A 23,559-nucleotide genomic window follows, 5' to 3' on the forward strand; every position below is an offset into this window, starting at 1 on the left:
AGACATCACAACACAAAGATAGCTTGGCAACCTCTACCACTAAACACAGAGGCAGCTGGCAGAGATGAGCCTCTGCCTCACCAGGCAAGTTCAGAGATTTGGCATTCTCTTTGACGTTGATACACTCAATCTTTTCAACTAAGGAGTTGAACTATAGAGTTATGCCCATCGTATCATAGATGGGAGAGCGGTGTGTCGTCAGTTATGGGGCAAATCAATTGCTGCTCTAGAAATGAATCCACGTGTCCTGGATTCTCTATGATTATTGCTGTGCTAGTGGTACATTGAAGGCAGAACTTGACATTTCTGAATTGCATAAATGGCCTCTATTCAAATTAAAATGTACCCATCACTTAATAGTGGGGTTAGGCAGTGCCAGTGCTAAGGGGAGGTCTCCCTTCATAGTCCGCATTAGCTGCCCCAAATAAAAGTAATAGATACTCTTTAATATGGAAAAGGATGTTTTCTTTGTCTTAGGGCCAAGTACGAGTAAGGGCACTTACAGACCAGTTTCATATTTGTAATGATCCTGTCGCTCCCTGCTTGCAATCCTTCCCCCTCCCACATGGCTTTCCATTACACTCAGAATAGAAAACAAATGCCTTTATCAGATGTCAAACATTCCATGTGATCTGGACCCATCGATGTGGCGGTGACCTGGTCCTATACTATTTTTACTTTTTTCGAAGCCCTCGCATTCATCAACACTTCCCCAGATGGGGCCTTTGTATCCATCTGAAGCTTGCTGCTCAGCGATCTCCGCCATGGCTGGCCTCTTCTTGGCAGCCCCTCTGGGCAGTGCACTGCCATCTGAATTACTCCTATCCGTCCACCATGCTTTACTTCTCTTTATAGTATGTACCACCACTTTCATATTACACGGTTACTCATTCAGCTGTTTGTCTGCCTTTCAATCAGAATGGAAGTCCCCAAAGGGAAGAGACGGTGCATATGCTGTTTACTGCATCAGTCTGAGTCCAATTACACAGTAATTTGAACAAGAGAAGTTCAATATAAAGATTTATTAATTATGACGGGAAACAGGAGTAGAGAGGGGCTGGGAAATAAGAGGTAAAGAGAACCCTGAAGAATGTAGAAATAGCAGATATAAAGGAAGAGCCATCACCTTTAGGGCTGACATAGAGGACTCAAGAAAGAGCCTCCCCAAGACCCCCCCTCCAACACACACACACACACCCTATGGCTGAAATCCAGACCTTGCTCTGGAGGGCACAGCTGGAGCAAGAAGACCCTGGTGGACATCTGTGTTCTGGAACTTGCCGGAAACCCACACTCCAGAACTTACTGGAAATTGATCTTGGGGTGGGGGAGGGGGAATGCAAGAAAGCCATTCAGGGAATGTCTCAGCAGAGGCAGTCTGCTCTGAAATTACACAAGGCGGGGGTGGAGGGGGTGGGGAGGGGTGGGGGTGTGTGTGGGGGGGGTCATGGAGGAAGCTACTGACTTCTGGGTGCAACTGATTCCCACCTGTGCTGTAGTAATCTGCCTGGCCTGCAGGGAAAATCAGGAAGCAAAACCCTTTCCTCTTGCAATGCCTCCCCAGCACCCTCTGTGGACAAAGCTTTGGTACCCCTTGACAAAGGAAACTATTTAAAGGGCTCAGATCTGTTTTCACAGAGCAGGCAAAGAGGATGAATTTGAAGCTGAGAGACAACAAATGAAAAATAGCCAATTTATTGTTAAATTCCCTTATCCTGGCACATATTAGGCCACAAAATTTTTTTTTTCAATAAATACTTGGTGGAGGAACAAAGAAGAGAAAATAATGAATAATGTGGTTGCTTTGCATACATCACATAAAGATTGGAACCCCAGGCCTAGCTTCCAATAGGAATGCTGCTGCTGAGCCTGCCCACATAAAAATTCTGGAGCTCCCCACTGTGTGTGATAAGATAAGCCCCCAGCTGACTTTACAGCTTAGCTCAATAGTCTGTGAAAAATGTAAAAAGAGGGGCTCCTGGGTGGCTCAGTGGGTTAAAGCCTATGTCTTCTGCTCAGGTCATGATCCCAGAGTCCTGGGATCAAGCCCCGCATCAGGCTTTCTGTTCAGTGGGGAGTCTGCTTCCCTTCCTCTCTCTCTGCCTGCCTCTCTGCCTACTTGTGATCTCTGTCTGTCAAATAAATAAATAAAATCTTAAAAAAAAAAAAAGTGTAAAAAGGGAACCACAGGGGTGCCTGGCTGGCTCAGTTGGAAGAGCATGTGACTCTTGATCTCCAGGTGGTGAGTTCGAGCCCCATGTTGGGTGTAGGGATTACTACAAACAAACAGTCAAACAAACAAACTTGAAAAGACAGAAAAGCTGGAGCAGAGAGTAGAAGAGACAAAAGCAGCAATTTGCCCCATCCATTCTCTGTGTTCTTCTGGGACACTGGTGGCTTCATTTGGCATCTTTCTGAGACCTCACTGTCATGTAGATCTGCCAAATGAGCAAAGTGTGAAACACATTCAAGGGCAGTATTTCAAAACTGGATTTAATAAAAAGTAAAGAAACATCCTGATTTCTTGTTACTCTTCTATTGACACAAACTATTGAAAGAGTTTAGGAGAGTGGTTCCTGTCATTAGTTATTTGAGATTTCCTAACAGAGCAGATTCCCCTTGGTCCACTAACCCTTTGAAATAGCTCTTCAGGTTCTATTACTAGGATTCTCATTCCCTGTCCTGGGATATAACTGTATAGAATCTCAATAAATATGGCCCAAATGATACAGAACCTTTTATACTGACACAACATGGTGTTTGCTCATGAATACCATCAGCAGGTATTTACTGAGCACCAACTATGTGCCAGACATCATTGTCAGCATCTGGAGTGTGGCCGTGAACATAATCAAGTTCCAGTTCTTATGGAACTTTTGTTAACATTCTGGCAAGAACAGATAACATGGAACTTCCTACAGAGGCACCGTGGGTGATTTAACGAACTATTGAAAAGCTCCACTGGGAGCAAATAACCAACCCTAGAATAAAATGTGATTGTTGCTGGTGTTCTTAGAAAATTCACGTTCCTAGTGTAGAAATTGTATCACTCAAGTCTTCTAATTTTTGGTTCTCAGGGATGTTTCAAAAACAGTGCTGTTCGGGATGCCTGGGTGGATCAGTCGTTAAGCGTCTGCCTTTGGCTCAGGTCATGATCTCAGGGTTCTAGGGTTGAGTCCCGTATCAGGCTCCCTGCTCAGGGGAAGCCTGCTTCTCCCCTTCCCACTCTCCCCTTGTGTCCCCCCCCCCCCCCATCTCTCTTCTCTGTCAAATAAATAAATTAAATCTTTAAAAAACAACAACAACAAAAACAGTGCTGCCCTGCTGCCCAATGGAAATATGTGAGCAACATCAAGGAATTTAAACCTTCCTAATATCTGGATTTAAAAAATTAAAAACAAAGAGAAAAAAATAAGTTTAGTAACATATTTTGTTTAAACAATTATGTTCAAAATATTAGAATTTCACCATGTAATCATGATAAATGATTGAGCTATTTCATGTTCCCTTTTTGTTGTTGTATTAACTCTTCAAAATCAGCGTGTATGTGTTCTTACAGCACATCTCATTTTGGACTGCGACATGGGACAGAGGAGATTCAGAAAACTGTCCAGAGTTCTCCATCCTTATATCTGGGGTTGGAGATAGTATTTGCTGAATCGAATTGCTGAAAGTATCTGGGGATGGAGTTCACATTGTGAAGACCATCACAGCCTTCCTTTGCACTGGCCCTCCCACAGTGCCCAGCACAGGAAGAAACCCATAGAATATGTTAGGTTGGACATTAAGTCATTGATTTGTCCACTGAGGCTTGGAATATCACTAAGAAGATTGGTTTTCCACTAACGGTGAAACATCTCTGCCAATGTCCGAGTTAGAGAGTAGGCAAGTCATACTGAGAAGTAAACGTCCAAAGCAGACCCTTAAATTCGTCGTCAACTTGGCTTTTTCTGAATTCCTCCACGCCCCCGAAGGCTAGAGGCTCACTAGGAAAGGCTACCAACCACAGCGACTCCCCTTAAACCAGGGAGTTACCCCTAGCTGGATGAAGCATAAAGGTGAAGGCGCTCTCTGCCCGGGACCATCCTTTCTGCCCACGGAGTCTGTTCCCACCTCCTTAGCCCCTTCCCTAAAAACGCCCCCCCCCGCCTCCCCGCGCCATTTCCCCGAAATTTGTCCCTTTGGTGGCTGACCCGCCCTATCTCGTGGCCCGCGTGGCCCGGCCCGTTTCAGCCTCGTCAAACTTGACTTGCTCCTCCAAAGAGCAGGAGAAAGAGGGACAGTCTTGTTTCTGATCCGGGGGAAAGGAGCATCTCAGGGGCGCAGGGGCGTTTTCTACCCTGTGCCTGCGTCAGGTACCTCGTTGACACTGTCCTAGTGCAGGACTGCGGAATGCGGGTGGTCCCCTTCGACAAAATTTCTTTGGGAATCGGATGACCCCTGTCCCCGGGTCTCCAGCCCCACCCCGAGACTCCACGGTTACGCCCCCGCGGCCCCCGAGGGGAGCGACTTGGGGTGCTTCCTCTCATAGCTCCTTGGGGAAACCGGCCCCACTTTGGGGTTAAATGGCAATCACAGACCTCTCGGGGCTCGGAGGGGCGCCCTCCCCACCCGCGCCCCTGGCCCCCTGCCCCGGTAAGCGTCTCGCAGCTCAGTCTCCTGCTCTAAACAAGAACAGGGGCTCGAGTCCGCGTTCACACGGAAAATTATGCCGGCTCCAGCGGCGCGTAAAATTGATGTGAACCGAACGGAGTGGGATCGGCGTGATCCTCCCTCTCTTGTCTCAACAGGGGTTTCGGCGCGTTACACAAGGCCGAGCTTGTCTCTTTAAGGAGACATTGGACCCTAATTAGTCCGCATTCCTAGCGCGGCCGAGGACCGAGGGGCCGAGGGTGTTTGGGTTGGAGGGGGGCGGGTGGGAAGACGAGACTCGGAAGGAGATCTTCTGACCAACCTCGAGTCTTATCGCCCCCACCACCCTCTTCATTTTGCCGCCACCACCGCCACCAACACCCAGTTCTAAAGATGCAGCCAGGGCAGCAGCAACAGCAGCAGCGGCAGCAGCCGCCACCGCTTCTCCCAGGCCCACGTTACTTTGATTGACAACTGAACAAATGTTTCCCCGGTTCGAACGCTCGCGCTAAGGAACGTCAGCCAAGACCAAGCTCCGCCTTGGGCGGGCCATCTCCGCTCCGCCTCCGCTAACCCCATCACGTTCCGTTCATTGGTCTGAACCGCGGACGACGCCCGGCCCCCACGTGGGCTTCAGCCCGGCCAGCTCCTCCCCTCGGCTCGCCATTTGTCAGCAGTGAAATGATGGGCAGTAACACAGAACGGCGATTAATGTTCAGCCATCTCTGATTGGTTGCTGGAGACACCTACCGCGCCAAGGGTGGGCGGGGCGTTAGAAGAGCGCCCCAGAGCGGTCGCGTGGCGGGCCGGTGATTGTAGTCAATCTGGCCGAATCCTCGACCACGGTCGCTGGGGGTGGACTACATCTCCCGGGATGCTCCGCGGTCCCTCCGCGGACGGTTGTGAATATGTATCAGAATGTTAATGATTAGCTGCTGCTAAATTTGGTCAAAGAAGTCACCTACACAGAGCGTGTTGTTAGAGCTGTTCTGAGCGGGTGTTTGGGCTGTTGGCTGCTTGCTTCCCCCTCTCTCACACACTTGTATATTATTTTGAGGTGGTGTTCGCAGAGTTTGAAAGGAGAGAGAATTAAAAAAAAAAGCCGCAAGCGTTTCACTCTCTTTTATTTTTATAATCCCCTTCAATTTGGGGTTAAAAAAAAGGCAAGAAAACAGGAAGGAAGAAAAATAAGGAAATGAGATGTGGTAAAAGAAGCTAAAAGGTGCCTTTTTAAAAGATCGTTGCTGTGAAGTGAAAAAATCTCCAGAGAAACCAAAAAGCACCGCCGAGACCTCTTCCGAACCAAAGGAGTTTGTGTTTGCTTTTAGGAAAGAAGAGAGAGATCATTCATTCGGAGGAATAACAACCAATTAAAAGACAAATAAAAAAAAGTTTGGAGTGGGACGAGCGAGCGAGCGGGCGGGCGGCGCTGCCGGCGGGCGCTGGTGCGCGGAGCTCGCACTTTTCCCGGCCCGGGGGAACGGCGCGGTAGCGGCGCTGGGCTCGGCGGGCGCGCCTCGGCGGAGCGAACGTCGGAGCGTTGCCGCGGGAGACGCGCGCCGGACAATGCCCGCGGCGGGCCAGTGACGCCCGCGAGGAATGCCGAGCGGCCCGGCCGCCCGCAGCCAGCCGCCGCCGCCGCCGCCGCGCGTTCCTGCCGCCCGCGTCACGCGAGACCCGGCGGGGGCCGGGACCGCCCGAGCCGCCCCTCGGACCCGGCCGGCCGCCTCCGCCGCCGCCTCCTCCACCTCCTCCTCGGGGCCATTAAAGCCAATGAGCCGCGCGCCTCTGCCCAGCGCAGCCAACTAAATCGGTTTGGATGATTCGCGACCTGAGCAAGATGTACCCGCAGACCAGACACCCGGTGAGTGCGGGCGGCGGGGTGCGAGCTCGCCGAGCGCGGGGGGATTCCCCGCGTCGCCCCCTGCGCGCCGAGTTGTGTCTGGGGCCGAAGGGGCGGGGAGGGCGGCTCGCGCCTCGCGGCCCGCTCGGGGAGCTGCCTGCCGTCACCCCCCACGCCCCCGGCGCGGTGGCACTCTCGGAGGGGGTGCGGAGAGGCAATTGAGTTGTAGCCATTTTCTTATTGTTGTCTTTGAAGCCCCTGGAAGCCGCGCGGAGCCGTTCGCCGTCCCCGCGCAGCGACTCCTCGGGGCGGGGGGGGGGGGGGGTCGGCGAGCGATGGAGGAGGCGCGACTCCGCGCTGGGGCGGGGAGGGCGCCCTCGGCGGCGGCGCGGCTAGTCCGGCTGCGGCTCGGGAGTCGGGGCGCCGGCCCCTCGAGCCGAGGGCCCCGGGGACGCGCGAGCGAGCCCTCCGGCCGGCCGCGGAGGGTGGCGGCCGCGTCCCCCTCCTCCCCCGACCTGACCGCGGCCAGACGCCATGGCGCGAGTCCCCCCGACGGGCCAGTTTCGATTCCGGGTGGGGTGGGAGTGGGCGCGGCGCGCGGGTCCCCGGTCGCCCGCGGTTGGCGAGGGAGCGGAGCGGGGTCTCGAACCCGCAGGGTCCGGGGCGGGCTAGAGCACTCGGGGGCCCGGGGCCAGCCAGAAACCAGTCCCTGTCGGCTGTGTGGCGAGGCCGGGGGGTGGGGGTGGGGGGCTAGATGAGAGTTTTAATCGCTCTTTGCCTGCCTGCACGGTGAGCCCCCCCCTCCCCCCCTAGCGCCGCGTGGTATGTTTTCTCCATCTCGCTGCCTCGCCTGTGATGTGGGCTAATTAAATATTTTATTGTTGTTCTTTAGGCACCGCATCAGCCTGCTCAACCCTTTAAATTTACAATTTCCGAGTCCTGTGATCGGATTAAGGAAGAGTTTCAGTTTTTACAGGCTCAATACCACAGGTAACGATATTGACTTTAGCTGATCCTCCTGTTTGCTTAGCTCTTGTCCCCCCCCCCCCCCCCATACACACACAGACACCCCCTCCCCTTTTTTTTTGGCCTCCACAAAGGTGATATTATCATTTTTACTTGTGGGCAGAAAGGGCAAGTCAAGGCCTCTTTTACTCAGGCAGGTGTAAAGAAATTAAGCATTCTTTCCTTCTCCAGTAAATAAATAAAAAGGAGGCAGAACAATCGAAACTGGGGAGACTTGGAAAATGCTGAGGCCAAACTTTCGATATTGATTTATTGGGGCCAGGAGAATGGAAGGTTGGGAAGATTCTGGGGCCTTTTGACTTCCTTGGTTCTTTATTACTCCGGGCTTGATTCCGTCTCACTTTTTTCTGCCATTCCACTGAAATACTGTGAACTGAGAGCCCTGGGAAGTCACAAGTAAGCGATTTCATTACTTTTATGCTGAAAAAATGTTTTCTTCTTAGAGGCAATTGTTAGAGTGCCTTTGACATATTTTTCTTTTCGCTGGCTTTCTAATGACGTGTCATTCTTATTTCTTAAATGCAAGAAAACCAAAACGAGCCACTGAACCCGATCCACACTTTGCCCCTGGGTGGTGGTATTCAACTTGTCTCTGTTTTGGAGGCAACAAATAAGACATCATTCATAAGACATGATTGATTCATATTTTCACTAATTCTCTTTGTGGAACATTAAAGAAAAAAAAAACTCCCTTGTGACATTTTGGGGGACTTAAATTTGCGCTTGGGTATGTACACATTGATGTTTATTTTTGTTTTCTTCTTTCATTAAATGAATTTAGTGAATGTTCATTTCTGGATGCGGCTCCGGAATTAAATTGTCTAGAGGATTTTTTTTTCTTAAACAAAAACCCCACATTTGATCCTCATTGAAAGGGCAAGTCCAGGCTGGTTCCAGTTACCCCTTTCTCTCCCACCACTTCTTCTTCAGTAATGAGGGTGCTATTTAAGATCGTTGATTTGGCATTTTGTAGGTGATGATTTAGAGGAGGGAATGTCTATTTACATTTGAAGAATGTAAGTCAAGGTCTGCATTGTACTTAGATTTCATTATGTCTTGAACAGCCTGAAGCTGGAATGTGAGAAACTCGCCAGTGAGAAGACCGAGATGCAGCGGCATTATGTCATGGTAAGAAAACTGTGTCACAGATTCAAAGTGCCTATTAGTTTAGGATACCAAAAGCAAGGATCTGTTCAGATTGCTGGAGGCTGCAGGATAGATCCCCGTCACAGCGTGCCAGTGCAGTTGGGGTTGTGGGAATGTGATCATTAGCAGCCTGTAATTTCAGGATGTTATAACTTGTCTCTGACAACCAGCTTTGATTTGAATTTTCAAAAAGTTCAGCTGTGTAGGGTTTAATCCTCTGTGCTTTGTTTTTATAGACTGGAGGGGAAAAAAAGACCTTCATTTATGTTTTGTCGATAGTCACAAGCAAAATGTTTTTGTGTTAGTGGTTTTCCTTATTGTTTTATTGCTGTTGTTCCAAACAGTCTTACCAGTTTTTCTGTATACAGTTTGACTTTTAAGGTTTCATTTCTTTTAGATAATAATGATGGATATCAAAAGACACCAGATACCTTTTCACATTTTTCCCGCTTTTTATGTTACGTGTGTGTGTATCTGCATGTGTTTTGTGTGTTTTCAATTTCTGCGGTGTTACATTGGTTTGAAGCATGTTGTCGTCTCCTGTATAACCGATTTGTTCTGCCAGAATTTCTGTAATGACAGTTACGCTACACATCCAAAAAAAAACAGATCTGCTTTTTCAGAAGTCTTACCAAGCATGTTTTTATGCTTGTTCATAAAGGCTCCAGAGTAACTCATTCATTTCCTATCAAGCCTTTTTCCTTTGAATGTATGAACAGGAGCAATACGCTAAAAATGAGAAATGGAACTCTGAAATAGCATCACCTTTCTGAATAGTTCTTTCAAAGCATCAGCATTTGTATGAGACACTCGCCATTAACTTGCCCACTGTGCCTAGGAATTTGAGTCCATATGGTACTAAATTTTCAACAGGTCTTACTGATTCATCTGCTTGTGATGTATAAAGACAACTGGAGATTTTAAGAACGCTACGTGTGAGGTTGATTTTCTTAGTTTTGTGAGTTACTCTCTTAGTCTGTGTCTTAGGGTGGCTGCTAGTTTATTCAGTTCCTCCTTAGCATAGGTATTGTGGATATTTTGCTTTAGGTGAGGCTTTTATGTTTGTTTTAAATATACTTGGGGCATTTGAAACAAACTAGGGAGACTGATGAAAGGCACGAAATTAATTGCTTTCCCTTTTTTGACAGTATTATGAGATGTCCTATGGGTTGAATATAGAAATGCACAAGCAGGTAAGTTACTTTTTTATAACCATTATAACCATTTGAAGTGATAATAATACTGTGCACTTTAGAAAGAAAATCGTATGTTTTGCAATTTTATTCTGCATGTTTTTGTGACTTCCTGTATTTTGAAAGACTACTCAAGGGAATACTATCTTCAGGTGTGGTTCTCCATCCTTTTTGCATTTTGTCCTGAGTTTAATCATTTAAAAATGTGACGTAAAATGTGTGAATGCATATTAAATTTTGTCCACTTTCAAAAGCAGGATGCTAAATTTTTAAAAATGTCTTGTTTTTCTTTTGAAGGAGTTAATTTATGTATTTTGGGCATTGCAAACCTGTCATAGGAGAGGGCTTTTCTTAGAAAATATTAAGAAGAGGAACTGTAAATTGTGTGGAACCTTCCTTGGCTTGGTGTGAAAGAATGGATAGAGGGTGAGCTGGGAGAATCACAATGAAATCTGTGTCGCTACAAAAGAAATTGATGTAAAATAAAATCCTGGTACCAGTTCCCCGAGGCTCCTTATTTGGGTCTTAACCAGGAACTGTAACTGTACTTCCAAAATTTGTACAGGGTAAATTGAGCTTGATAGGAGGGTGTGATAGTGCTTAGCACTGGGACTTCACATCTAGTAACTAGTTCAGCCAAAAGAAAAAGACAAAACAAAACAAAAAGATAATGATTAGTCAGAAAGTGTTGAGAGGTATGACTCAAACAGCCCCCCCCCCCTTAAGAAACTGAGTAAAATGGGGTTTGGTTTAAATTTTCTATGTAGAAAAGGAACAGGTATATAAAAAATATTGCTTGGCAATATTATTCTATTTTTAATGACCTCCTAGTGAAACTGTTTCAGGTCTGTCTCATCAACTATTTCACAGTAGGTGTGTATGTGTTTACCTGCTGGGAAAAGATGAGGGAAAACTTAATGCTTTTCATTTCTTATATATACTCATGTAGATATGATTACTCTCTAAGTTTAAAACATACAAAATAATCACATATTATTAGGCCTTTAGTACTTATGGATTCCTTTCTGATATACTTAATTACCACATACTTATAGGTAGTAGATCTGTCGGAGATGACTGGTGGACAGGAAAAGGCATTGGAGAAACAGTATTTGAAAACAGAAAGTTGGAAAAAAAGATGCGTCGTCACTTACGCTGAGGATCTTTTATTTCAGATACTCTTTTTACTTCATAAGCTATTTAATTATGTCAATATTAACATTATAGTATACTTTGCTGCACATTAAAATTAAGTGCTTATTTTAACATCTTTGCCATTTCTGTTTAGATTCGTAGTGTAAGTATCTCCTGCTTAACAGAAACCCGTCAAGCTTATGTATGGACTCCCCTTAGCTCTACCTTACAGGAATAAATTACATAAGAGATATAGTTTGTTAATTATGCTCATTACATGGCATTTTAGGTCTGGAACTTGTACATGTGTTTCTTTCTTTCTTTTTTTTTTTTGTCCTCACCCCACCATCCAAGATTAATTAGTGTCTTTTTCAAGATTGTGCCAGATGATTAATGTTCTTTTATTTTTCCTCCTGTATCTTATTTACCATAACACACACTTTCCAGATCTCTTTATACAATTTGCAGTTTTGAGAGACACAGAGCTTGTATTTGATTGTATGCATTTCTTGGGGGGGGTGATATGTGCGATCCCTTAATTTTACACATTTTGTACCTCTGTAATTCTGTCATCCACTTGTCCAGGTGGCCTCAAATGCCATCCATTTAAAATTGAGAATAGAGTACATTTTCCCCCCTTTTTTTCCCTTGCTTTTAAATTCAATCATATCAAGAATCCTGAGGGCAGTTTATCACATTATGAAATACAGACAGCCCGGCAAACCACCTACTTATTATATTTTCTTTCTTTCCCCCCTTAAGCACAGAGGCATATCTGTCTTTATTTGTTTTCCTAGGCAGACAGCCTTGGTTCCTCTTGGCCTCTCTTCCAGATGCACTCGCTGGATACCCTCGTAATGGAAAGCAGCAATAATGCAGGGAAGTTGCCCTGCGGCATAATTGGGCCTAGTTCTCAAGATCGGGTTAGGCTTATTCACTTATTAGATTTGTGTCTCTGAAGGGTTCAAGAGTAGGAGTCCCCGGAGTCCTTGGAAGTACCCTAGTAATTGGTGGCCCTGATATTCGAAACCTTTGTGTATTTTTTGGTTAACGCTCCTGTTCTTCTTGGCTGCTGCCAACCACAGAGTATTTTTTAGAGAAATTTTTCATTGGAACAGAAAATGATGGCTGTGATGGAGTCATGACTCTGTGACTTAGCAGACTGATAAAAGACTAAAAGCACAGAGCAGGGACAAAACAGGGTTGGGGGTCTGGTACTATGGGCCCTCCCCTTTCTGTATGATGTTCATCGTCAGTCACCCTGTGTTGATTCTGATCAAGAACTATAGAGTGAAATCTATGGGGAATTTGTCATTCTGAAATGAAAGCTAATGTAATTAGTACCAATTAAAGTACATTTAGTAAATTGGATTTAATCTTAATTAAGCCTGCATAATGTTGCCAATTTTTAACAATTATGTTTGAGAACATAATTAATTTAAATTTTGGTAACTGAGTAAATAGCATTAGTCTGGTAGAATTAGTTGATTTTTTTTTTTTTTTTTAAAGGGGAACTCGGTGACATGACATGGAATTAGAGCATAAAATATGAATCTAATTTCTGGTACTCTTTAGTGGGATCGATAGAACTGAGCAGAGGAAGCTGGAAAAAAAAAAAAAAAGAAACAGAAAAGTTAGAATGGACTGTTCTAGGCCCTAATGTGAATTTATGTTTCACCACTGTCTTTAGTTCCAGCGTGAACATGAAGTTGACAAATGGGACATGGTTAGAAATGACACGTGTTTTATTGTGATGTCTTCATATTGGAATTTTTTAAAATGGAAGAACGTTGGCCTTTATTCCCTAAAGATTTCCCTAAGTGTGGGTTTTTTTGTATTCTTTTTGTTGTTGCTGTTGTTCTGGATGGACCAGTTGGCCCATGGTTTAGTTGTTACTTTTTTTGCTGATTGTTCCTCTTTATAAATACAGTGTGGCTTCTAAATGGGTCAGTGGCCATGGGCAGAACAGGGTGATGCGTGCACTTGATAACATTGCTAAATACTGCCCATTCCCATCCTTCACCCGTAACACTGTAATTAAAGAAGACCTCCCTGATTTAATCTGACAGCAGCAGTTACCACTTTAGAAAGCGAATATTGGATATAGATTAGGAACAGTAGGTATGTGAGTTCCATCTATAGGAAGTCTAAATGGAGATGAATATACCGCATTTTGAGAATGTCTCGGGACTTTCTCATAGTCAATATTCTGTAGTCTGAAGGTTGTTTTTGCTTCTAAAAAAAAATAGAGCTTAGTATTTGAATTTTAGAATTTGGAACTTTTGGAAACTTACAACATTTAGAACCTAAAAGAAGTGAACACCGCACATTTGTATACACATGTCTGTGTGTTTGGGACCACGCATGTGTATGTATATATATGTGTATGTATGCGTGTGTGTAAATGTATGTGTGTATAGATACATAATTGTTATTTTTTAATCAGAGCAGGAAAACCCCTGTTTCACTGCAAGCCATGTAAATTTTATTACAAGACTTGGGCCACAACCATTTGAGTGCTCCTAAAATATTAATTGAATAGAAATGAAAGGGCCTTGCCAACTGATAGGATATCATAATCATAGCCTCTCTGGTCGATGGTAAATGATGATAAATGACATTAGGAACCTTTTAGCAAACTGTAATAACTACAAGGAGGGAAGCAGTATGGATTTGCATTATATCTGATACCCTCTAGTACCAAGTGGATTGCCAATACTGCTTGTTTAGCATTTTCTAAGGGCAATAGGATATTGATTTCTGACTTACAAGGAACAGCTCTATTTTCACCATTGAAAAGTATTGCAGGTTGTTAAGAAGAAATTGACTTGAAGAGGCCGACTGCTGCCCATCATGGAGCAAATAAAGCAAAACTGCCGAAGCATGGTGGAGCAGCGAGACGGGCCCTCAGCAATTTGTTGCTATTAATTTACCATGCTCGACAGCAAATCAATCGGCATCTACTTCATCTGCTGGAGAAAATGCTGTCCAGGGCAGATAAAAGGCTCGGCATGGTACAGAGGATAGACTGGATTGGCCAAAAGGAGGCTGCAGTTAATGTGTAAATAAGTGAAATGAAGGCCACTGTTGCAGAGGAAGCTGTTGTTAATTAGGTTGGTGTTTTTTTAGGAAACTATTTTAGAAAGTAGCCTAGGATTTGAAGAGTAAAAAGAGATTTATTGAGGTTGAAGGAATATCTGACTGGCATGACATTCCAGCCTTGAGTGGACTTGGGTGCACTAAAGGTGCAGTAAATTTATTTGGGGACAGAGCTTGCAGTGGAAGTCCGTTTGTTTAAAGTTCCGTTTTGATCAGATTTCCTCTAAGAAAACTAATTTAAAAAAAATGCATTACTAGTTTCTTGCACATCTCCTGTCTTAGACTATAGGCTCTTGGATTTGGAGGATTAGGTACAGAGAGTAGGTGTTCGGGACTGTGTTGTATTCTCATACAGTGACTGATTATTTTTTCAGCAATGGATGATTGAATTCTTGTATGGCAATGAAAGTGAGCGATTACCGAAGGTGGGATGTTATAGCCGAAAGGAATAAAGCAATGAAAATTTTACTTGACAGGATTTTCGTTTGCTTTATAAACATGAGGGAATAGTCTAGGGGGTGGGGAACAGAGGGTGCACACTGCTGCACTGGAAAATCTCAAAGGGATTACAAGTAAAATTTTGATGACTGTGCAGAAACCCTCCAGGTACAATTAGAAGAGGGTGGGGGAGGGGCTTCTTGGGCTTTTGTGTGTGTTTTTCATTGAGGCTTAAAGCCACCTCTTCTATTTTAGGACTACTTAGCCTTCAGTAGTACTTCACAATTAATATTAACCAAACAGGTTATTGGTGGTGGTTTTTTACCCCTGGCATGTCTGATCTGGACATTTTGGGATAGGGACCCAGCCTCAGGCCTATTTAGTAAATCTAGATAATATGTAGATTTTATGTTTTTCCCAAAACTCTTGAGAGGATCTAGTATTAGGACAGTTGATACCAAGTTGGCAGTGCCTTGAGCAGGACCCAGTGAGCTGTCATTTTACTTGTCACAAGGCTTTCATGAGAAGCAGATCTGTGAGGAGGAAATTTAACCTGTCAGGGTATGTGCATAATTAGTGTTTTCTGGATGGCGTGGGTTTCCCCTTTTTCTCTTCTCACATGTCGAGTTCTGAATTTTCTTTTTTTGAGTTCTCATAGAGTATCTGAAGATTGTTCACCTAAAGCAGTGATCGTTGAGTGGAATTGGAAATTCCTTTCAGTGAAAGTGAATGTTATTATATATCTGGCATGTGCTTACCGCTTATCTGGGCACACTGCCAAAATTCTTTAATTCTCACAATGATCCTAAGAAAGGGATTATGTCTAATCAAAGGGTGATTAAACAGGATCAGATCTGCACCAGGTGATAGAGTTATTAGGTAGTGGATTCAGGATTCAGATGAATTTACCTGGGAGGATGTCTCTTGGGAGACAGGTCTGTCCTGGGTTGGAGATTCAGGCCCCAGTTTGTTCCAGGAATGGAGCGCCCTTGGGAGGCTGGGATAGGCCTGGGTTTTGTCATGAAGTCACTGAACTTTGGGCTCATACCCAGAATCCCTGGAGTGTCCTTCAGATTGCTTTCAGTGGGTGACAAGATGAGGGTCGCTTTCACGGGGAGTCTCCCGCAGGTGGGGCGAGGAGAGCTACCTGCTTATGAAGACTGCGTTTGCTTCCTCCCTGGGCAACCTATTTTTCATTTGTTTATAAACTTGTTCTTCCATTTAACTTTTATCTTTTCCTTGTGGCTTCTAAAACTATGCCTGAAGACAAGGGGCTGTTTGTTAATCACCATCTTGTGGGTTTTTGAAGGGGAAAACAGGGAGGGGAAAATGTGATGTTTTGTGGCCTCTTTGTAGTTCAGAAAGAGGTTCTTAGATGCAGGAAATCACACACAACTCAAACTTAAATGAAGGCAGATATTTTACTTTTACTAATAAAAGATTTTCTTTGTAGCTTTCAAACAAAAGGATATTTCCTTCTCAGTGCCCCTTAATCCGTACTGGATATTGTTTTTATTTATCTTCTGGGCAAAGTTCTTTGTATCTTAAGTAATAATACCTTTGAGCTGGGTTGGACTATCTTGTGTCTTTAGGCGCTGCTGCAGCCATAGTGAAATCCGGAGATCGTGCTGGCAAAGAGTGATGTTCTCACATTCTTCATTTCCCCTTTTCTCTCCTAGAATTTTACTTTTTTTTTTTCCTTTTTGTACAATAGGATAGATAAAGTCCATTAGGAATGAAATGTTTAAAATGTGCACTTAGGAGTTATATGTGTGTGTATGTCTGTGTGTGTGTGTTTAATGAGGACATTTTTACTACCTTTGATAGGACTGGATAGTCTGATTTATTGCTCCAGGACAGCAGTAATAGGTTTGATGGTGACGGAGCGAGAGGAAGGGATGTGATTTTTTTTAGAAAGTGCTTTCCCTTGATCCCCTTTCGCATCTCCTCTTAAAAAACCTAGCACTCCAGGGAGGGTGGCACAGCAGTGGTCTTGTGGCTCAGTTACCACTTGCCGGAGCTGCGCTGTTGGAGAAAAGCCCCTGAGACAGCGTATTTGGGGGAGGGGCAGCCACCGACAGTGGCAGTGTGTGAGGCTCAGGACCTGACTCGTTCCCTGCTAAGTATACCGCAAACAGAATGCATGAAATTAATACTACTCTACTTTAAGCAGAAAGGGCTTCAGAAGTTTTATTTATTTATTTTTAAGATTTTATTTATTTATTTGACAGACAGAGATCACAAGTAGGCAGAGAGGCAGGCAGAGTGTGTGTGTGTTGAGGAGGGGAGAGCAGGCTCCCTGCTGAGAAGAGAGCCCAATGCAGGGCTCGATCCCAGGACCTTGGGATCATCACCTCAGCCGAAGGCAGAGGCTTTAACACACTGAGCCACCCAGTCGCCCCGGGCTTCAGAAGTTTTAGTGAAGACCGGAAGTCAGGGTTGTTTTGACTTAGCCTTAGTAACAGCTGTCAGTGGTCGTTGCTGTACGTCTGGAAAGAGGGATTTAGCCAGCATTCATCAGCACAGATCTATACACCATCTCTGCTTTCATTGGAAGTGACCCAGTGTTTACGCCAGGCTCATGCTATTTCTCTACCAGCGGGGCCAAAACTTTGCTCAGAGCTTCATTGTGTAACCCGTGCTCTCGCCAGGGTGTGGAGGGAGGGCAAGGTGCGGCTTTTCTTAGCTGAACTGTTGGAGAAGCAGAAGAGAAACGTTCCGGGGCGCCCCTCAGGTCCTCGGTCTTCTGGTCAGTTGTGTTACTTTGTCATTATTTTCGAGGATTCTGCGCACAGGTGCTTCAGGATTTGTGCTGTGAAGGGAGCTTCTGCGTTTCCAGGCAAGCCGGGGTGGCTGCTGTCCTGGCGCGGGCCTGGGGCTCCGTGCGGAGCCGGGCCGCGGGGGGACACCCCAGATCCCGGCCGGGGCCTGGCGCTTGCCGCAGAGAGGGCAGCGAGCCGTGGAGGAAACGAAGAGGGGTACCTGCTTCCTGATTTCTTAGCAAGCTCATTCCACTGACTGTTACTCTCATTAGGATACTGTTACTTTCTGACCGCGTTTTCTGCTTCTCTAGGCTTGTGGATTATTTTGGTTAAGGAGTTTGAAAATACAAGGAAATAAAACCGGAAAGAATAGTAATTGTAGAAATTATGAGCACGAGTACCCTGTAACAACCTCTCTTTACACGGAGCTTAAGGATTTTATATGTTCTCCTTAATCTTCCTGCTGTTCCTGTAAAGCAAGTAGCAAGCTTTGGATCCATGTATTTATTTAAATAGCTTCTGTCAGCGGAGTACTCCACAGTTTGCCAAGCGGTGTCATTCCACTGGCCTCCTTGAACAGATGACACTGAGGCTTAAGGGCTTAAGAGACTAGCCCAGTGTCACAGTACGGGAGGATCAGCACGAGTGCGGGGAGCCTAGGGTTCACACAGGTCGGTGAACACGCCCGAGGTCGCATAGCGAGAGTCGCTGGCAGAAAAGGAAGTAGCCTTCTTGACTTCCCTTCCAGGGCTCCCTTCACTGACCATGCTGTTTCCAGACAGCGAGTAGTGTGTCTGTTCCTGCGATGTTCTTGGCTGTATGCGACGTGAGGAGCATGGCGATGCTGTTGGCATTCCAGTGGGTGTTACAGTGTCCTCGTGAGCTAGAGATCTGATCTGGGTGTTTGTGTGTGAGTACAGAGCCTTCCTCTTTTCCTCTCTACCCTTCCAGTGCTTGGGCCCTGCCCAAAGGGAGGCTTAGGATCCACAAATGAAAACCCAGAGCCTAGATCCGCTTTTAGCAAAGTGCCTAATACAACTGGCTTTTCCTGTGTTCCTAGAGTATGCCATGCGAACACTATACTAGGTTCAGCCTTGTTCCTTGCCAGTCTCCTCTACCCCCCTAGAATGTAAGCTTAACGGGAAAGGCATGTCTCTTTTCCATGCGGTCCCTGGTACTGAGAACTGTGCCTGTCACACAAAAGGTGCCCTGGAAATACCTGGTGAGGGGAGAAGACTCACAGATCGAGCTAGCCAAGAAAATGTGTGACTTAATATTTTCAAGGGCTACTACTTAGGTTTTAAGATAACAAAAATGGAGTTCCCAAGCCCAGTTAGGCCTGTGATGCCTACTTGTTAAGTTTGTGGGAAAAGTGACAGGTGGAAAGGGAAGTAAAAGTGACTGAGCTCGGTGTGCCTTTCGGGAGCGAGTTAGGATAGAGTAGAACACATGTATTTGAGCATGTGGAATCTGCCTTTTTTAAAGATGAAAACATGAACGTGTCCTAACTGAATTTAAAATTCAGTTTGAACATCACTGTATCACTAGTCACTGTTTATCTGAAGAATTCTTTCACTGCTAATAAGTCTGTGCACATGTGGTTTGAGGGAGTGTGGGGAGAGCCTGATCTTGACACACTGTCATGTGCTTAGCTGACTACCTTCCAGATCAGTAGAAGTGCAAGTGTCTAGTGCTTTTCAAGGGACTAAGACCTCTTAGTTTTTTATTAGTGGAGATGGTATAGTGTTATCGAAAAAGTAATAATCATAACAGTAAGTGATTTTTAGAGAGCTTACCATGAGGGTGAGAGTTCACTTAATCTCACAATAACCTTACGAGATTATAGTATCTAATTATTTCCATTTTCTCTATGAACAGGAGGCCGAGATACAGAAATTAAATAACATCATGAAATAGGTCCTTGGTTTGACTCTGTTTAGATTATTGGTATAGTAGATATTTCTGCCATGTTCCAAATGCTATGTTTGGGATATTCTACTACCACCATATACCCTACTGTCTCCCCTCAAATACTTGACTGAGTCCAGGGATTCCGATTCTAGTTCTGGCCTTGCTAGTGACCAGCTTTGTGATACTGTTGAGTACTTGAACTTCTCAGGACTACACTTTTCTCAGCTTCAATTAGAGTATAAATGAACATCGAGATCCCTGTTAGCTGCTCTGGTCTAAAATGGCCCTTTGGTTTTGGTTTGTTATTTTCTGTGACCAGCCGACTAAAAATTGAGACTCACTATCATTTTTTTAGTCTTAGGAAGTCTCTTTAAACAACTCTTCTCAGAGGTTGCTTGCTTGCTTGCTTTCAGTCCAAAATAACCTAACGAAGCTAGGAGTAGAAATGGATATTTAAGTTTATATAGTACTTTATATTTTACAAGGTGCTTTCTCATCCATTATTTAAGTCACAATAATGTCGCTAAAGCATTTTCCCTATCTTGGGGAGGAATAAAATAAGATACAGATGTTAAATGATTAAATCCCATAGTTAATTAGTAGATGGTTAAGAATTCACTGACTTATGTAATATCACTATGACAGGTGATATAAAAGTATGTTATACCAATAATTCTTTAAGGTCATCTGTTTTTAAGGATTTTTTTTTTTTTTAATTATTTGACAGAGATCACAAGTAGGCAGAGAGGCAGGCAGAGAGAGAGAGGAGGAAGCAGGCTCCCCACCAGGCAGAGAGCCTGATGCAGGGCTTGATCCCACATCCCTGGGATCATGACCCAAGCCCAAGGCAGAGGCCTTAAACCACTGAGCCACCCAGGCGCCCCTAAAGTCATCTGTTTTTATGCTTTTATTTTGGCATATATATTAGAAAACTTAACCATACAACTTGTGAAATGTATAATTTATATTGGGATCAAATAATTTTATACCAGTGTATATAGTAGCTTGTTAACTGTTACGTAATTAGCTCCTGGGATTTGTTACCCCTCCAGAATCCATCGTAGATGTCAGCTTCTTTAGCTGATGTTTACCTCGGGGCACTCAGGGTGTAAAACACGTCTGTAAACTGGCTTACAATGAACTTGAGATCTTGAGTCCTTGGGTGTCTTGCATTGTCCCATCCGGGATCCTTTATTTGGGGGAGGGTTTGCACTTCTCAGCTTGGTTTATGGTAAGTTAATCATAAGCAAATAAAAGGGGACAATGGTTAATCTTGGCCTTTTTGAGTTGATGAATCAAAAACATAGTAAAGTGTCCTATACTAAGGCATAAGCTCCGAAAAGGAAGAATGTGTTTTGTTACTTCTGTACCCCTAGCACCTAAAACAGTTCCTGGAACATAATAGAAGAAATGAATGTGTGCATGCTGGAATAACTGAAGGAAGGGTATCATTCTTCCATTTCATTGCCTTTCTACCTATGTCAACCACCTATGTATAAGTTTTGTTTCTGAGCTCTTAGGATTCTCTCTGCTTTGTGCTGAGCAAAAAAAGGCCTAAATGGGCAATAAGGGGTTAGGTGTTCTCTTTGCAGTTTTGCCATAGGTCCTTGAGTTGGTGATGGGCTATTTTAAAATGTAGGATTTGGATTAATTACCAGACGATGATTTATTTCTAAGGTATCTTTTAGCTCTAACATCATATGATTTAAAAATCACCAGCATTAGCAAAAGGTTCATTTTTAATTTTATTGTTTCACATTAGAGACATGCCATTTAAGTTGGGGTTTAGAATCAATTTTATGTAAGAGGAAATTATGTATATATTGCATATATATGCACACACACCTGACTGTGAGCAGTATTAGACTATTGGAGTCAGCTAATAGAAAAATCCCAATGTTGCCAGTATTTTACAACCTAGAACCATGTTCTCTATTGTTTCTTCCATAGCTACGGTTGTATCTTGCAAGTCCTTCTCTAGGCTAAGAGCTCATCAGTGACTAGATGGAGTTACAGATTTTCCCTATGTGTGTATGGCAAATTTTGATGATAATAATAAGTTAATATTTATTAAGCACCTCCTGTGTACCAGGTGATGCAGTAAGTCCATCAGATGTCTTAATTTGTTTAATGGATAATCCTTGAGGAGAAGGGATCTTGTTGTCCTCACCATGTTAGAAGAAACTAACTTCAAGAGCAGCTAAGAAATTTGCCAGGGTTTTATAGTTAGTATGTTGCAGAGTGGGAATTCAAGCCTGGGCAGTCTGGCTTTGGAGTTTTTGTTCTTGAACCAGTGGTGATACCTGCCTCCATATGGTAAGCTTTTTTTGTATTGTTTTTATTTTTAAAATGTACGTTGGTACTAGTCTGCTGCTACATTCTGTGCATAGGGAGCTTAAGTGTTAAAAATAATAGTGAGTCCTTTTGGGTATGTATTTGTATCAGAAAAGTGCCTTTTGAATTCTCAGATCAGTAAGTTCTTTGCCCCTTAGTCCTTGTTGGAAAGTGTGGTGTTGGGGCGAAGCAGGCTCCTTATTAACCAAAGCCACGTTTTCTGCCAGCTGCCATTCCCTCCATGGGCAGTGTGGCTCCGGCCCTGCTTTCCTTCCATGGGCAGTCCAGTTTTGGCTCTACACTTCTTCAGCGATATGCAGTGGAAGGAACACTTTTAATGAGTAATACCTGTGGTCTCCAGATTGAGTTTCTAATATACAAAACAATTCCTTTTTGTTTTTGTTTTTGTTTGCTTCAGGACTTTCTACTACTGTAACTGTTGAGTAGAAACGTGGATTGGGGGTAGTTTTTCAGCCGAGGCTACAGGGCCCTGTGCAAGACCTTCATTTGGTTTAGTTCCTCAGGTTGAATAAAAAATACTATATATTTTTTTTTTTTAAATGAACAAGTGCACTGAGTTAGTGAACCAATAGGTTCATCTTTATTGAAGATATTCATTGCTGGCTCCTGGTCTGATGACCACAGACAATGGGTATTTTTGTACTTCTGACTAGGAAATCTCTAGAACAGGATAATACCTTTTTTAACCACATGAGAGTGTCCAGAGAACTAAAAAACTGCCTGCATAGGGGTAAAAATGGGATGAGGGTCATTGGCTGGGTTTTAAAGGATCCTTGAACATGGTCCTTGACTTCTTTGCAAAATTGTATGCCTTTTTCTATGGAAAAGGAGTCCGTAAGCACTCACTGATCCAGTGAGGAAACCAGGACCCAGATGAAAGAGTTTGAGAACTACTTCTAGAGCAGGGCTCTCAAACTGGGGCAGTTGCTTTCTCCCAAGGACAGTTTTGGCAGTGTCTGCAGATACTTCTGGTTGTCACAACTTGGAGGTGCTACTGATGTGGAATTTGTAGAGGCCAAGAGTCAACCTTACCTGGCTTCTCTAGTTAATTCTGTCAATTTGAGAGGACATGTCAAGTCATGGTTGTCTTTTTAGGTTTTCTGGTAATGCTGGGAAGAGTAAGGTTGGTGGTAGTGGGTTATTTAAAGCTCTAAATGGGGATCTTAACATGGTCTCCTGCAATCATTTCTCCCTTTCTTCCCTCCCTCCCTTCTTCCTTTCCTTTCCTTTCTCCTTCCTTCCTTCTTTCCTTCCTTCCTTCCTCCCTCCTTTTCTTCCTTCCTTTCTTCCTTTCTTCATTTCTGAAGAGAGATTTTTTTTCATTGAAACTATTGGACTAGTGGAAGTTTTCTTGGCCTTAAGTGGGGCCTGTTTGTCCTGGCTACTCATTGAGGGTCCCAGATTAGTTTTAGTTCTCTTGTAGGGAATAGTTGGTCCTTCATCAGCCTTCAGTTATCCATGCTGAACATCGTTGGTCATTTCAGCCATTGTCAAGGACACTCACTTGGTTAGTACCAAGATGTATATGATAGACAGGACCACTTGAGATCTGAACATCATACCTTGGCCTGATCTGCCCCAGTTGAGGGATCAGGGCAGTTCTGTCTTTTCACTTGGTCTCTTACTGAGGTCAAAGTGCATTTTGCTTGTCTTTGTCTAGTCCTGGTCCCATTGTAATAAACAAAATGGAACCCTGACTCTGAGTTTTTTCAGTAGCCTATGGGTTTAGAACATGGATTTATTTTATTTTTGAATGCATGGGCACTGATCCGTGAACCTGAGTTTTCCTTGGACTTACTTTTTCCCCCCTGTATATTCCATTGAGCTGTACTATGAATGTGGGTGACTGTTTTAAAAGCTTTTGATTTTTTGGGATATAGAATTGTTTTGGAGTGTGGCTTACTACCTCAAAGTACATCCATGTTGGTTAACCTCAAAAAATATTACAGTTAACCTAAAGTGGCCAATAAAAAACATGGTGGCAATTCCACAGTTACTTGCTGGAATATTTTTTTGGCTA

General features: G+C 44.2%; 1 protein-coding gene across 12 annotated transcripts in view; it reads left to right on the top strand.

Annotated features, from left to right (window-relative positions):
• The first annotated feature begins 5,581 nt into the window (after nt 1–5,581).
• The window catches only part of TLE4 (TLE family member 4, transcriptional corepressor), a 143,929-nt gene continuing 125,951 nt past the window's right edge, over nt 5,582–23,559 (top strand). For 5 of the 12 annotated variants that reach the window (XM_047699614.1, XM_047699615.1, XM_047699622.1 and 2 more), the window contains exons 1-4: nt 6,884–7,048; nt 7,368–7,465; nt 8,566–8,629; nt 9,796–9,840. In XM_047699614.1, the coding sequence (XP_047555570.1) occupies nt 7,010–7,048; nt 7,368–7,465; nt 8,566–8,629; nt 9,796–9,840 (246 nt within the window). In that variant the 5' untranslated portion in view covers nt 6,884–7,009. Of the gene's footprint in view, nt 6,497–6,883; nt 7,049–7,367; nt 7,466–8,565; nt 8,630–9,795; nt 9,841–17,213; nt 17,261–23,559 lie in introns of those variants that run through there. The other 7 variants (XM_047699612.1, XM_047699613.1, XM_047699620.1 and 4 more) reach the window with 3 other exon arrangements.

The sequence above is a fragment of the Lutra lutra genome, chromosome 13 (assembly GCF_902655055.1).
Source record: "Lutra lutra chromosome 13, mLutLut1.2, whole genome shotgun sequence".
Lineage (NCBI taxonomy): Eukaryota > Metazoa > Chordata > Mammalia > Carnivora > Mustelidae > Lutra > Lutra lutra.